The sequence below is a fragment of the Miniopterus natalensis genome, chromosome 20, assembly GCF_054644295.1.
Source record: "Miniopterus natalensis isolate mMinNat1 chromosome 20, mMinNat1.hap1, whole genome shotgun sequence".
NCBI lineage: Eukaryota > Metazoa > Chordata > Mammalia > Chiroptera > Miniopteridae > Miniopterus > Miniopterus natalensis.
Genome location: NC_142100.1, coordinates 7,976,792 through 7,992,115, shown reverse-complemented (window position 1 = coordinate 7,992,115; position 15,324 = coordinate 7,976,792). Strand labels below are relative to the sequence as shown.

At 55.2% G+C, this 15,324-nt stretch overlaps 1 protein-coding gene across 1 annotated transcript in view; it reads left to right on the top strand.

The window, feature by feature from the left end:
• Positions 1-14,551, top strand: part of ST14 (ST14 transmembrane serine protease matriptase) — a 33,491-nt gene extending 18,940 nt beyond the window's left edge. The window contains exons 7-19 of the mRNA XM_087828652.1: positions 57-297; positions 2,325-2,464; positions 2,779-2,876; positions 3,551-3,660; positions 3,954-4,084; positions 5,259-5,363; positions 5,681-5,791; positions 5,887-6,000; positions 6,316-6,438; positions 7,468-7,654; positions 12,680-12,954; positions 13,707-13,843; positions 13,916-14,551. Coding sequence (XP_087684778.1) covers positions 57-297; positions 2,325-2,464; positions 2,779-2,876; positions 3,551-3,660; positions 3,954-4,084; positions 5,259-5,363; positions 5,681-5,791; positions 5,887-6,000; positions 6,316-6,438; positions 7,468-7,654; positions 12,680-12,954; positions 13,707-13,843; positions 13,916-14,077 — 1,934 coding nt within the window. The 3' untranslated portion in view covers positions 14,078-14,551. The remainder of the gene's footprint in view (positions 1-56; positions 298-2,324; positions 2,465-2,778; positions 2,877-3,550; positions 3,661-3,953; positions 4,085-5,258; positions 5,364-5,680; positions 5,792-5,886; positions 6,001-6,315; positions 6,439-7,467; positions 7,655-12,679; positions 12,955-13,706; positions 13,844-13,915) is intronic.
• Positions 14,552-15,324: the final 773 nt, after the last annotated feature.

Sequence of the window (15,324 nt, the reverse complement as noted above, 5' to 3'; positions counted from 1 at the left end):
CTGCTGGCTCTGCCCAGATTTGCCCAGCTCTGCTCCCCATGCTCTGTGTCCCACAGACAGATGCAGATTCGCCCTGCACGCCCGTTGGGGGGAGATCACCCGCTTCAGCACACCTGGCTTTCCTGACAGCCCCTACCCAGCCTTTGCCCGCTGCCAGTGGACCCTGCGGGGAGACGCCAACTCCGTGCTGGGCCTCACCTTCCGAAGCTTTGATGTTGCTGCCTGTGACAGCCGTGGCAATGACCGGGTCATTGTATATGACACCCTGAGCCCCGTGGAACCCCGTACTGTGGTGCAGTGAGTGTCCCGGGAACAGAGGTGGGCTGTGGGAGCTCGGCAGCTGCCTGGTGGCTGGGCCTCTGGAACGAGTTGCAGCGTAGGTTGGAGACAGTGTGTGACTCTTGGCCACAGGCCGCTGCAAACTTGCAGGCAGCACAGGACCAGTGAGGTGCCATCCTCAGCATGAGTTCCAGCAGAGCGTCTCGGAGGTGACTCCTCTGCCTTGGCAGTGGTGAGGAGGGCTCATTGGTCCCCAGACACCAGTAAGCAGGGTGTTCTCCCTTACCTGCCAGAGCAAAGGTGCGGCCTGCTGCTGTAAAACACGGTTTTGTTGAGGCTGGCAGATCAGGAGACGCTGCCATTGAAAAGATAGTTTGCTACCCACAGTTCCCAAGAGGAGGGGGCCACCTGGAGAAGCACCAGGGTGGGTCAGGAGGCAGAGGACACTGGTGGAAAACAGAGGCGAGGCTGTTTAGTTGTTTCTGCAGGAAAGGCAAGGCAAGGCAGGGGAGGTGGTTAGAATAATTCCAGTGGGCTCTGGGGCCTAGGGCTGTCTCTCATGGGCTGGTGCCAGTCAGTTGTGGGAGATTAGGGCAGGTGGATGGTGGCCTGGAGTGTAGGAGCCCCAGGGAAGAGGTGGTTTGGGTGGGCTCTGGATTGGTTGGTTTGCATGTGAAAGGCTTGGCCTTGGCTGTGTCTCTACTGTCTCTAGAAATGATCTAACCCAGGGAGGGCAGTCTCTTCAGAGTCAGGAAGGCCCCAGGTGAGAAAGCATCAGGATTACGGGAAATCGGAAGGCATACTGTACCTGCCTAGGAGGTCGGGGTGCGAGATGAACGCCACCCCAGCCAGCTGCATGTCGGGAAGGCACTGCCTTCAGAGGCCCTGTGGGTGGGGCGAACTGCCCCTCTCCCGCTCTGCCGGTGGAAATGGGCTGGGCAGACGTTTCGTGATTAATAAAGGGCTAAAATTCAAGCCAAAACCAAGATAGACCCACCTGCTGCCACAACTTAACAGGATTTCTGTCTACACGCCGTTTTTTGCAGGGTTCTTTTCTTTTCTGCTTTATTAATTGTACCACAAATAAATACGTCTCCTGAAAGGAAAAAGTGAAAACAGACATGTGTAAAGAGAAAACAGACATGTGTAAAGAGAACAAACATCATTCATAATTTTACTTTCTTGAAACAGTCTGCTAATTTTGTGATGTGTATTCTTGCAGACACTTCTGCTGTATATTTATGTGTTTATGATTATATTTAAATATAGGATAATATAGCTAAAAAATGAAGTATAAAATAAAGGGAAAACATAGAACAATAAAAATAAAAATGAAGTATACAGGGTGGGGCAACAGTAGGTGTACAGTTGTTTGTAAGGAAAATAATACAATTAATAAATAATACAAGAATTAACTGTTTCATGTATCACAATTTTAAACCGACTTTTGCCCCACCCTTTATTGTGATGGTCTTTCCAGATCAGTAATTCAGTCTCTAATGGTCCTTTTTCACTGGGGACAGACGTGGTGTAGTTGAGAAGCAGTAGGACATTGGCCCTGTGGGCTCTGGAGCCCGATCTGGGTTTGAATTTCAGCCCTGACACAGTATTACTGACTGCGGAATCATGGGCATGTTATTTCACTTCTCCATGCCTCAGTGTCCTCATCTGTAAAATGGGTCTAATTGTCTCTACTTCATAGAGTTGTCATGAAGCTACCTGAGTTAATAGATATACAGGCACGAAGAACAGGGCCTGGCATGTTCTTAATAAGTGTTAACTGTTCGTGCTGTTACTATTGCAATTATTATTATTTAGCCTGTAGTTGATTTAATGAATCCTCTAATGTTAGTCAGCCAATGTTTCTGAAGTTTTGCTATTTTAAACTAAATCCGTACTTAGGTCTCTGGTTTGGTGGGGCAGGGCTTTTGAACCCCACCCTTGGCCCTTTGTGGACTGAACCAGGCTCAGGGATGGGGTCGTTGGGCCCCCTCTGCTTGGCTTTCGTTTGCCCTCGCTAACGCCTGCCCCTTTTGCCCCCACAGGCTGTGTGGCAGCTACCCCCCCTCCTACAACCTGACCTTCCTCTCCTCCCAGAATGTCCTGCTCGTCACGCTGATAACCAACACCGAGCGGCGACATCCTGGCTTTGAGGCCTTATTCTTCCAGTTGCCCAAGATGAGCAGTAAGGAGGGGCAGAGGCGGGCGGAGGAGGGGACAGTAGCTAGTCGTTGGCCAGCCAGGTCCGGGACAGAGGTTGGCAGCTTAAGTCATAGGCCATTTGCCCCTCGCCTGTGTCTGGAGTCCTCCCTAACGTAGTCAGCCTCCAGCGCTGGGGCTTCCGCAGCTGGCTGTGCAGCCCCCCGGTGCCCAGGCCTGCAGCCCCCTGCAGCCCGAGAGGAGCCCTGGCTTGGCCTCAGGCCGCTCCTCTGGCCCCTCCGCCTGGCCCCCCCACCCCCGCCTGGCCTCAGTCCTCATGCTCTTTCTCTTTCCTCTCAGGCTGCGGAGGCTACTTACGTGAAGCCCGTGGGACATTTAACAGCCCCTACTATCCGGGCCACTACCCTCCCAACATCAACTGCACTTGGGACATCGAGGTAGGAGCTGTGGCGGGAGGGAGGGGTCACGGGGATAGGTGAGAGAGGTGGGGAGAGACAGAGAGGTGAGAAGGGCAGAAGGGCCATGAGCTCCTTAGCAACCTTGATGAGGCTGCAGGTCTGACTCCCACGGATGGGCAGGGTCCTGCGGGGCTGACCTGCTGCAGTGTCAGGCAGACCCAGACTCAAGTCCCAGCTCCTCGTGGCTGACCGAGGGCCCATGGGCAGAGCTCAGCTTGCTCTGGGTAATGCGGGAAGGCTGGTGGCTGCTCCCAGAGGTGTGGTGGGGACAAGGTGGCAGTGTGCTTGTGCCCCAAAGAGAGCACTTGGTGAATCTCTGTGCGACAAGAGTCCCACCTTGTCCCACCGACAGGAGTGCTGCTCACGCCCTCCCAGTCACAGATCCTCTCCTTTTCCTTCCTTTGATGATGTCGGGAGGACTGGCTAGCCTTCTTTAGCGATGTAACAGCCTCTTGCCCCTGAGGCTGAAGTTCTTCAAATACCGCCCTGACCCCTCCTGCTCTGTGGGGCATGTTGCCCACGCAGGCCCCGAGAGCAGAAACACAGCAGCTGCTCCCTGCCCAACTCCCCCAGCCCCATGGCCACCACTGATGCCCTCGGGTTTGGGAAAGAGGGAAAGAGCAGCAGGGAACCAGCAGCATCTCTCTCCACAGGTGCCCAGCAACCGAAACGTGAAGGTGTCCTTCAAAGTCTTCTACCTGTGGGAGCCCAATCTGCCCGTGGGCAAGTGCCTCAAGGACTTTGTGGAGGTCAACGGGGAGAAGTGAGTGCCAGGGAGAGGGGATCGGCCGGGGAGTGTGGGAGCGGGCTAGCGACTGGGGGAGCAGTTCAGGGAGTGTGGGAGCAGGCTAGAGACTGGGGGGGCAGGCGGGGAGAGGGGGAACTGGCCCAGGAGAAGGAGAACTGGCCTGGGAGAGGAAGGCTGGCTGGGGAGTGTGGGAGCAGGCTAGAGACTGGGGGGGGGGGAGGCCGGGGAGTGGGGCAGCTGGCCTGGAGCCAATGGGAGAGGGGCGCCCAAACCCGAGGGTGGGTCCTCCTACTGTTGGCCTCCTCCAGGTACTGCGGAGAGAAGCCCCAGTTTGTGGTCACCAGCAAGAGCAACAGGATCACTGTACACTTCCATTCGGATCAGTCCTACACTGACACGGGCTTCCTGGCCGAGTACATGTCTTATGACTCCAGTGACCGTGAGTGACTTCTTTAGAAGGGGGAGCCTGGCTTGTGGGAAGGACCGAGATGCACTCTCTGTGCTGCATCTTCTTAGCACTGTGCCCTCCTGATTCTGAGACACGAGAGAGTGAAAGCTGCGTATCCCCAAGCAGCCTTCTGAGGGGAAAAAGGCCTCTGAACAGGGGCGCACGCCACGCCCGCGGCCCCTGAGCCTGAGGACCCTGAGCGCCTTTAGACCACCTGCCCCTTCGGATCTGCGTCACTGTGACTTCGATAATCAGTGCTTGTCTTAGTGGCCTTTTGGCACCTTTACAATGAAAAGCATAATTTTGAGACACATTAGGAAATTCTGGGGCACGAACACCACACTACCTAGAATTGCCTTTGACAATTCTGTGATCTTTCCCTAAGAGCCTGGCGGTTTCTGTCGCCTTTAATTTCACTGCTGTGTGAATAGCGGTTCTTCCACATACACAGGTTTTTTGTTTCAACCCTTCATCAAAGAATAACCTTTAGGGCAACATTTTAACTATATGCAGGAACCCAAATTTAAGTTAAAATTTTACTGCATGGCTCACCACCAAGAGTGTAATTAGATGAGCAAACCCCTTCGATAAGTGAGTAAGCTCCCTATGCAGAGAAAGCGACAACGGCCCCCTCTCAACCTTGCCACCTGCCTGATGACATCAGATGTCAGACACCTTCCAATTCCAGGAACATAGAAATGTGGGAAATACCTTGATTAGGGAAACGTGGTGATGCTGTTGGACACCTGGATGGGACACACACATTCTCGAGCTGCAGAGCCGCGGTTGCTCCGTGTCGCTCTAGGGTGCCTGGCACTTGGGGGACGTGGCCGGCCAAGGTCACTGGGCAGCAGAGCTGAGCACACACCCAGCCAGCCCCTCTCTCCTCTGCCCGGAGCTTCCTGGGGTTGGGTCACTGACAGTTGGGAGGGACCCCAGGCCAGCCTCCTCGCTTTGGCTGTAAAAACCCCCTGCCAGGACTTGGTGGGCCCGGACCTCGACCTGGGGTGCCAGTGGCAGCCTGTGCCTCTCTATTGAGGGCTGAACTGGCGAGTTTTCTCTTTAGCCCTCAGTGCGGTTGGCTCCGAGGAGGGGAGGCTAGGCAGGGAGCCCCTGTGGGAGGCAGGGGTGGTGGCCACCCCTCAGGCCTGTGCTCTCCCTGCAGCGTGCCCAGGGAAGTTCATGTGTAACACGGGGCGTTGCATTGGGAACGCGCTGCGCTGCGATGGCTGGGCCGACTGTGCCGACTACAGCGACGAGCTCAACTGCCGTGAGTAGGGCTGTGGCCGCCGTCCTCTCCTGTCCTTCCTTGCGGTGTCCTGGCACCTGCCAGCTGAGTCTGTGGTCCAAGGTGGCGGGAGGTTGTGCCCACCCCTGTGTAGACATTTAGCCCCTCCCTCACTCTCCCTTTTGGGGACTTGGTGCTAAAATCAGCTTCTGTAACCAGTGACACAAGGCACCCGAACATGCTCTCCAGAGGAGACTGTGTCCCCAGGCAGCTTCCCAGGGAGGCAGTGGTGATGAGTGGGGCTGGGGGCTCGCATCCCACTGAGCCCCACCAGCTGACTGCTGCCCTCGACCCTCCAGAATGCAACGCCACCTACCAGTTCACGTGCAAGAACAAGTTCTGCAAACCCCTCTACTGGGTGTGTGACACTGTGAACGACTGTGGGGACAACAGCGATGAGCTGGACTGTAGTGAGTGCTTGTGGGGGAGGAGGGTGGCTACCCAGCTCCCTGCAGCCTGCACAGCTGGGACTTTGGGCCCTTGCTGAGCGCCGTGTGCTTCCCAGGTTGTCCGGCCAAGACCTTCAGGTGTGGCAATGGGAGGTGCATCCCGGAGAGCCAGCGGTGCGACGGGAAGAACAACTGTGGGGACGGGTCCGATGAGGCCACATGCAGCAGTGGTAAGGCCTGGCCAGCCCATTACCCTTCGGGGGCTTTTCCTCGGGCACTGAGAAGGCAGCCACGAGCACACTCATATGCAGCGTGTGCAGAGTTTAATAAACACAAACCACCTTGTGTGATGTTGATGAGAAAGGGCTTCCACAGGGGGAGAACCTTCTAGAAGTGAGAACCTTTGGCAGGGCTGGAAGGACAGTGGGCAGTGGTGTGGGTGGGTGTGGCGGGCCTGAGTGAGGGGCACAGGTAGATGGATGGTCAGGCTTCTGATGGAGTGAGCAGAGGAACTGATTTTCTCCCGTGTCTTCCTCCTGGCTCAGTGGCTGTTGTCACCTGCACCAAACACACCTACCGCTGCCAGAACGGGCTCTGTGTGAGCAAGAGCAACCCTGAGTGTGACGGGAAGAAAGATTGCAGCGACGGCTCAGACGAGAAGAACTGCGGTGAGCAGGGCCGCCGCCCTGAGGGTGCAGGCTCGCTGTGCGGGCACAGACAGAGGTGGAAGCTCGCCAGGGCCTCCCTCACCCATGTTTGCCTGGTGAGAGGGTGTGGTGGCCTGGAGGAAGGACGACCTTGCCGACTTGTTGATTGACACAAGGGCGTGCTCTGGTCCCAGAGTCAAGGCCCAAGGCAACCGGCTCGTCAGTGGTCCTGGTGGGGGTGCTGGGCTGGCCCCTGCTTCTATTATTTTCTTAATATATATTTTTATTGATTTTAGAGAGAGGAAGGGAGAGGGAGAGAAAGATAGGAACATCAGTGATGAGAGAGTCATTGATTGGCTGCCTCCTGCATGCCCCCTGCTGGGGATCGAGCCCAAAACCCAGGCATGTGCCCTGACCGGGAACAGAGCCGTGATCTCCTGGATCCTAGGTCGACGCTGAAATGCTGAGCCATGTTGGCCGGGCTGGCCCCTGCTTCTAGACTCAGCCACAGGGGAATAGCAAGCCCAGGCTTCCCCATCCTGCCCCGGGCGGGGCGGGGCACAGCTCAGGGAGCCCGCCCTGGGGTTTTGCCCGCACCCATCCCATGCTTTAATGTGTGTTTCAGAAGTTCTGGCCCCAGGTTAAAGTTGAGCATAGCCGCAGCTGCTCTGTGACTTCATGTCATCCACCCGCTGTTCTCTGAGAACTGTGTCTTTCAGCATTTGACAAGGAAATCTAGGCAAATGACACCCCTGGTAGATCTAAGCAAACCAGCAGGTGTCTGGAGGCGCCCAAATGCATTTGTGCAGGAGGGGAAAGGGGGAGGGGGAGGGTTTTGAGCTTGGGATCAGGGGCCGGGCGGAAGTGAGTGGGTCTGAGGCTCAGACTTACTTGCTCGTAGGAGCCCCTCACGCCACAGTCGCACCAGCAGTGCGGTGCCCACTGCAAGGTGACCCCCCCACATGGCCTCTCACTGGGCCTGGTGTGGGGCCTGGAGCTGTCACCCCACCTTAACTCGCTGTTCTTCCTTCGGGTTCTCTGCCCTCCCAGACTGCGGGCTGCGGGCGTTCAGCAGGCAGTCGCGGGTGGTCGGAGGCAAGGATGCAGACGAAGGCGAGTGGCCCTGGCAGGTGAGCCTCCACGCGCTGGGCCAGGGCCACCTGTGCGGGGCTTCTCTCATCTCTCCCAGCTGGATGGTGTCCGCAGCTCACTGCTTCGCCGACGACCGAGGATTCAAGTGAGCCACTGGGGGGGCAGCAGGGGGCTCCTCGGAGACCCTGGTCTGTGTGTTCGGGGTTGGAAAGCCTCTGTGTCTGTGAGTCGCCCAAGGTGGCACGGCACTGGGGCCGGGCCAGGGCTGGAGGGCTGCAGACACCCCAGGATGGGCTACTAACAATGATGATGAAAATAGGTGGCTCTCAGAGGCTCCCTCTCAGTCAAGCACCGTCTAAGTGTCTTCCTAACAGCCGGTTAGGCAGGTCTGCTTATGCCCGCATTTTACAGAAACGTAGGTTCAGGGACCTACCTAGGTAAGGACATTTGCTCGAGTTGCCCAGTTACTAAGTGGCAGAGCGAGACTTGGACCCAGGAGTGTGGATTCCAGTCTCCATGGTTAGTTGCTGCACTAGTGGGACCCCTCGGGACTTGTGCAGACCGCCTTGTGGTGACAGCGCAGCGCTGGCCGGCCAGGTGACTGTGGCACTTCCTCGGCCTCAGCCTTTTCAGGGGCTCTGGTGACACTGTGAATTCATATCCTTAGAATTGTCAGAGTTAAATATGACGACATACCTGAAGTACAGAGCTCTGTGTCTGCACACAGTAGGTGCTCAGCACGTCATAACCTCAGGTCCAGGGCAGACTCGAGCCTGGCACAGGGACAGTCACTAGGGTTGTGCTGGTGTCTGAGGATGGGGTGGGCAGATGGCCTGACCCAGGGCTGGGCTGTTTGTGTTGCAGCCCAGCCCACTCAGGCCCTCTGGCAATTGGCTTTGGAGGGAGTCTAAGGGGACAGCTTGCTCCTGGAGGGGGGCACAGGGGAGCCAACATTTTGGGGGTTCCCACGCTCAACAAGGGGCCCCAGGCTGCCACAGCGCCCCCTGCAGGGAGGGGAGAGCTGCCACATGCCCCCGGGAGAGACAAGGCCTTTGGCACCGTGTTGGCTCAGGCAGAGATGTGGGCGTGGTCAGACGTGACACGTGGGCATGGGTGAGGGCGGTGATGGCAAAGGTCCGGAGGGAGTGGGGTCAGGGCTGCAGGGCTGGTACAGTGTGGCCTCGAACAACCCTACTGTCCTTCCTCTTCCCGTTTTGTCAACTTCACTCCAACTTGACCCTGGGCAGAAATGACTTTCTTTCTTTTTGGGGTGATGGGAACTTGCTTAAGAATGTTTTAAAACAAACTTTATTTTGGAGTATGGGTAAGTTGCAAAGATAGTGCGGAATCCAGGTACCCCTCGCCCACTTTCCCTTGCTGTTAACTGGGGGAGGGGTGGGGGGGTGTTCGTCAAGATGAGAAACTCCTGCCGGCCTGTCACTGCTCACCCACATCTGGGCGCTCCTGGCCTCGCGTCAGTTTCTACCCTGATGTCCTTTCTGCCCCAGGAGCCAGTCCTGGCCACCACTTTGCATCCTGTGTCCTGCCTCCCAGTCTCCTCTGGTCTGTGACAGTCTGGAGGCCAGGCGTCCTGTAGAAGGCCCTTCATCTGGGTCTGACTGATGTCGTTCTCATGATAAGACTGGGGTTACGAGATTTGGGAGAATGTCTGATCACATCAGCGGGTAAATGACACCAACGTGACGTCGCTGGTGACGTCAGTTTTGGTCGTCTGGTTACGATGGTGTTTGCCAGCTCTCTCCTAGGAATAACTCTTTCCCCCTTTCTACATCATTTGGGATTCCCCTGTGAGGAAGACCTGTTCTTTCTCTCCCCTTTGTCTGACGATCTCTTTATATTCCTGTGGACTCGTGTGTATTTATATTTCAGGTTGTAATCCAATGCCCTGTCACGTCATCGGGCCCCTGCCCATCTCTTCGACCCCAGTCTCCTGTCCTGGCCTCACACTGTCCATACGTTCAGTTTGGGGGGCTTCCTAAACATTCCCTTTGCTCTCTTTGAATATGCTGCTTTCCTCCCACCTGCAGGTTTTGACCAAGTCCTGTTAGATCTCAGAGGCCCGGTTCACGACCCGCTCCCTGTCCTGACTCTCACCTCCCGCTCCAGGCTCTCCCATCGCGCCTACCCACCCTCTGAAGGACACCGCCCCCCCCCACGTGCTGTCATGGGTGGTTCTGCTGGGTCTGCCCCCAAGTTCACTGTGAATGCTAAGACTTGGTCTAGTGCAATTCCTAGAACATCAGAGATGCCCAGTGGTTACTGAATAAAGAAATAGATGCGTGGATGAGCACGCGGTTGGATACAGGAATGGTGAAGTTAGACGGGGTAGGGCGAAACTAATGGGGGTGTCGAATGCCTGGTTGGTGAGGTGGGGGTGACCTGCTAGGTCTTGGGAATCATGCTAGGTTGCTGAGTAAGACAAAGAGGTCCTCGTGGAAGCAGTCCTTAGGGATTTGTTATCTCACAGCAACAGATTAGAGTGAAACCAGAGGCCAAAAGGTCGCTGTGAAGGCTGGCACTTCAGTCTGGGTGTGAGGCTGTAGGGAGGGGCAGCAAGAGTGGAGGGTGGGGTGGGTGCCGAGTCAGCAGAGGGCAGCGGGGGGTGGGGGCCGGGCCCCAGGCAGGGGCGGGGAGACAGGCTCCAGGGTGAGCCTCAGGGCTCGGGTGAGGCGCTTTAGTAGCCTCCCGACTTTCCTGGGAGGCTAGAGATCACATACATTTTCTATTCTAAAGATACACTTCCCTAGTGTTTTATTTTGAAAAAATTTCAAACCTACAACAAAGTTGTGAGTATAATAAAAGAAAAAGTGTACAGTGAACACCCTCATACCCTTGATCTGTTTCATGGACGGTTGAATTTTACATTTGTTTTATTTCTCCGCGCACATGCGTGTGCACACACACGTGTTTTGTTTTCAATATCAAGTAATTTTCTGAAACATCAGGTATCTTAGAACACCTTAGACAAAAGATTTGGTCTGCTAAGGACTCTGTTTTAGCTTTAGATTACGTACATCTTACAACAAACGGTACCCCAGCCTGTTAACATAAGCCGCGTGGAGCCGGAACGGAGTAACCAGCTCTGCTTTCGTGCCCAGGGGCCCCGGTAGCACCTCAGAAGCAGAAGCTGTCTTACCTTCCTCTAAGTAGTTATTATTACGCCATACAGATTTTAAAACGTTAACAAAAATAAAGGAAAAACTTGAAAATATTGGACGGAATGCAGGTAGTGAACCAGTGATTCTCACGGCAGAGCTTGGTCGGCTGCCGTGTGTGATGTGTCCTGCCCTCGGGGTGGCACCTCCAGTTCCGGCCGCGTTGCTCCCATGGCCACTGGGCCGCCTGCGTCAGTGCTGAGACTAAGTTTGCTCATGGCCGGGTCCTCTTAGCGTGTGTCCGGGGTCTTCCAGGCGGACGCTGGGAGACAGGAGTGCGGTTTCTCAAAGCGGGGTGCCCAGATCCTTCGCAGACGTGCCCTCCCTACCAAGCCGTGCGTCCAGAGGTTCACGTAGTTTTCTCTGAACTTTCTCTGAAGTGGGTGCAGCCGTCATGACCCGTCTTTCCTAAGGACATCGCCTGTGTCTCCTAAGAACAGGGAAATCCTCGTAACCACAATACGGTTATCACATCCAGAAACGACAGCGTTAGCTAGGTCTGTCCACATTTCAGGTGTCCCCCGATTCTTCCAACATTGTCCTTCATAGCGCTTCCCCCTTGAATCCGGGATCCAGTCTAGGGTTATGCTTTGTATTTAGTCATTCGTTTTCTTTAGTCTTTTAGAAATCTGAAATGCTCCCCCAGGCCTTTAATTTCTGGTCTATTTTAGCATTACATTTTTGAAAAGTTCAGGCCAGTTATTTTACAGAATGTCTCCCAGTTTGGATTTTTTTCTGATTGTTGTTTCTTGAATAGAGTTAGGCTACACATTTTTTATAGGTAGCACTACCTGGGTGATATTGTGCGCTCAGGAAGCACATGATACCAGTGGGGCTGACTGAGAGGAAAGACGATTGAGGTGGTGTCCCTGGGTTTCCCCACTATAGAGGTACTTCCCCCTCGGTTGTGAATACGTAATCTTGGGTGATCTTTGAATCAGTGTGACTATATTGCTCCCCAACAATCTTTACCCAGTGGCTTTAGCCATTTCTCAGTGATTCTTGCACGTGGTGTTTATTGCTGTGGTAGGTGCAAAATGCAATTTATCATTGCACCCTTCCTTCTGCATTTATCAGCGGGTGTTTTTCTGTAAGGAATAGCTTCCTCCCCTCATCAGTCTTATTGAGATGGTTTTTTAGACTCAGGATGGATTTTCATTCCCCCTTTTCTGTTCTTCAGCATGTATAGTAAATAGTCCTATTGTTTATTTGGCTGTTCCGAGGATCCTGAGGTGAATGCCTTGCCCTGCTGGCTCCATCACTGCTTGAGCACCTGCTCACTTCTGTTAAATAAATGTCCTAGGTTGGCTTTACTGTTTACTTGCTCCAGACCTGGAAACAACCATTTCTCCAAGGAGCCTTGGTTCCTTTTAATGGAGAAGGAGATTTAGAAACCAAGTTCGGGGTGGTGTTGGGGATGTCATTGCTCTTAGGCTCTTTTTGGGGGGGAAATCCAGAGCTTTTCCTGCTACCTCTGTGCGTCAGCAGCACCGGCTCTCCCTCTGCCCCCACTCCTTGTTCGTGGCCCCCTTTCCCACATCAGAAATTGGCCCCCAATGTCAGTGTCTTGTCCTTATGGGTCATTCCTCTAGTAAACACGAGACACCTCCAGAATGGCTACCCACGTCCTGCTACCAGCAGCAAAGCCGATCAAGTTCCATGTACTTTTCAGTTCTTTGGGTACTTAGAATGTATGCTACTGTGCTAGAAAAGTGTTTGGACTGAGTCCTCTGGTTTTTCTTCTGTAAGAGATGAGGTTAATAAGATATAATGAGGCATTTTTTTAGTAATCAGGTAAAAATAAAAGAGGCAAACTAAGAGGGAGTGAGGGATGAGTGAGGTGGTGGGAGTCACCCAGTAGTTTCCACTTGAGGGCGGTGGCCAAGCAGGAGCCACTCCCCTCACGGTGTGCGCAGGTGTGCGCAGGTGTGCGGCAGGTGGCTCTGTGCTGGGTGGTGTGCTCACCTGAGGTGGCTCTCTGGCTCCCTCTGCAGGTACTCTGACCACACCATGTGGAAGGCCTTCCTGGGACTGCACGACCAGAGCAAGCGCAGCGCCTCGGGGGTGCAGGAGCGCGGCCTGAAGCGCATCATCAGCCACCCTTCCTTCAATGACTTCACCTTCGACTATGACATCGCGCTGCTGGAGCTGGAGCGGCCCGTCGAGTACAGTAGCACCGTGAGGCCCATCTGCCTGCCCGACTCCTCGCATGTCTTCCCGTCGGGCAAGGCCATCTGGGTCACCGGCTGGGGCCACACCTACGAGGGAGGTGAGCTGGCCCGTCCCACCTCCCTCCCCTGGCAGGACGGGGCTGGCCAGCGTGAAGTGGAGGCTTCCAGTGACCGCTGGGGGTTGGGAGGCCGGGCTTTGGGTAGAAGGCCTGTCTGTGTCACTTAACTGAGTGGCTTTGGCGAATTGCTTAAGCTCTGAGCCTGTTTCTTCACCTGTAAAATGAAGATAAAAACACCTTCCCAGATGGTACTCAGCGAATGTAAGAGCGCTGTTGTGGAAACTGTGATTTAGAGAGGCTTGTCGAGCTGTGCTGCCAGGACTGGTGGTGGGAGCCTGGCCCCCTCTCCTGGCTCCCTCCGAGGGCCGATAGTTGGTAATTGTTATATTGAAAAGCTCAGTTCTGATATAATACAGTGCACTGCTGAAAATGTGTGGACTACAGAGAGGAAAAGGGAAAATAAGCTGACTTAGGCTCTGCTGCCTTCACAAACCCCCTGGGCACTGCGCGGTGCTTTCTTCCACTTTCTGTTTCTTGTCTCACACGCTGTCTGCGGTGTGTGCTCCACGCCCTCCAGCCTGCCACCTAACGGCTGTACGTGGCTGTGTAGTATCCGACCGTGGATGTGTCGTCAGTTACTTAGCCATTTGTCAGCCTCCGGCTTGGGCTGTGTCCAGAGTTTTGCTAGTGCAGTTATCCCTGTGGGAGCATGTTGCAGGGGCTGTTCCCCATGCGGCGTGGCCCTCGGGAGCCCCCCCGGCCCGGGTCAGCCTGTCCTGCCCTCTCCCCAGGCTCCGTGGTGCTGATCCTGCAGAAGGGCGAGATCCGTGTCATCAACCAGACGACCTGCGAGAAGCTGATGCCTCAGCAGATCACCCCGCGCATGATGTGTGTGGGCTACCTGAGCGGGGGTGTGGATGCCTGCCAGGTGGGTGCCGGGGCACAGGGCCTGGTGGGCCTGGGAAGATGCGCAGGGCACTCAGGGCTTGTTTCTCCTCAGGGCGATTCCGGGGGACCCCTGTCCAGCGTGGAGGAAGATGGGAGAATCTTCCAGGCCGGCGTGGTGAGCTGGGGCGAAGGCTGTGCTCAGAAGGACAAGCCAGGCGTGTACACAAGGCTCCCTCTGTTTCGGGACTGGATTAAAGAGCAGACTGGGGTTTAGAGACAGGGGCCATCCACCGGTCACCCCAGCGTGCACCCTTGCAGACTGAACACAGGATCGCTACCTGGACCCCTGCCTCAGGCCCCCCCAGACTGAGCCGAATCCCCAGGACTCTGGAGATGGGGGACTGACTGGTCTGCAGAGCCTCTCACCTCCCGCAGCCTCCAAAGCGGGGCTGGGCGTTGGGGAGGGAAGGATGCCAGCGATGCCCAGGGAGCAGAGGCGTGAAGACCGGAGCCTGCCACTCTAGCCTTAAGCAGCTGAGGCTCCTTGAAGATCTACGTCCTAGGCGTCTGCTCCAAGACCAGCCACAATGTGGCCTCTGGGACGGCACTGTGGGCTCCTGGGACACACTCTTCAGGAAACCCAGGCCAGGAGGACCCTGGAAGACAGGCCTAAGATTTGAACTGTTTTACCAGCTGCCAGGATGGGGTTCAGAGTGTGTATTTGAGTAAAATATTTTATTTCTTTTTAGGTATTTTTGTTCTTACTGCAGTCGATGGGCCCTCTTTCTTCCCTTCTTCCTGGCCCCAGTTCGAGAAACTGGGTTTAAATTTCCCTCAGTACAGACCCTGGAGCCAGGCCGAGAGTGGGGCCACAGTGCACAGTGGGCTTCCGAGTGGGTCTCGGGCTTCCGAGACCAGGGCCTGGTCCCCTGCTAGGAGGGCTGGGGAGGGGCTGCCACAGCTGCTGGGCCTGGGCACCCTAGGAGCGGGGAGAAGCTTTGTCCCAGGAAGAAAGGAGGAAGTAGGACTTCCCATTAGGGGGGTGGTGGTTGCCCTGTGTGTGTGTGTGTGTGTGTGTGTGTGTGCTTACGCATGCAGGCACGAGGGGTCCTGAGGCCTCGGAGGAGCCATGCTGCCTTGCATACAGGTTCTCACATTTCTAGTGCCATCCGTAATCCTTTGAATTTAATTATTTAAAATGTGCTCCTTGCTTGGGTGACCCAGAGGGACAGTGTCCAGGATCTAGGGAGGGCTCTGGGAGCTCTTGAAGGGACATTTGAGGCTTTATAGAAGCTGGGGCTGGGGGAGAGCAGCCAACCTGAGAAGAGAAATTGAATGGCATGTCTTCAAAGAGGTCAGGTGGTCTTTGCTTATCACTGTATCTCCAGCCCAGGCCTGGCTCCCAGAAGATGCTAATACTTATTTGCCGAATGAAAGGTCTTTGCCCCCTGTGAGTTTTGGAAATCAGAGGGAGGAACAATACAATGTGATTGAAGCAATCTGGTCAGACTTCTTGGAGGA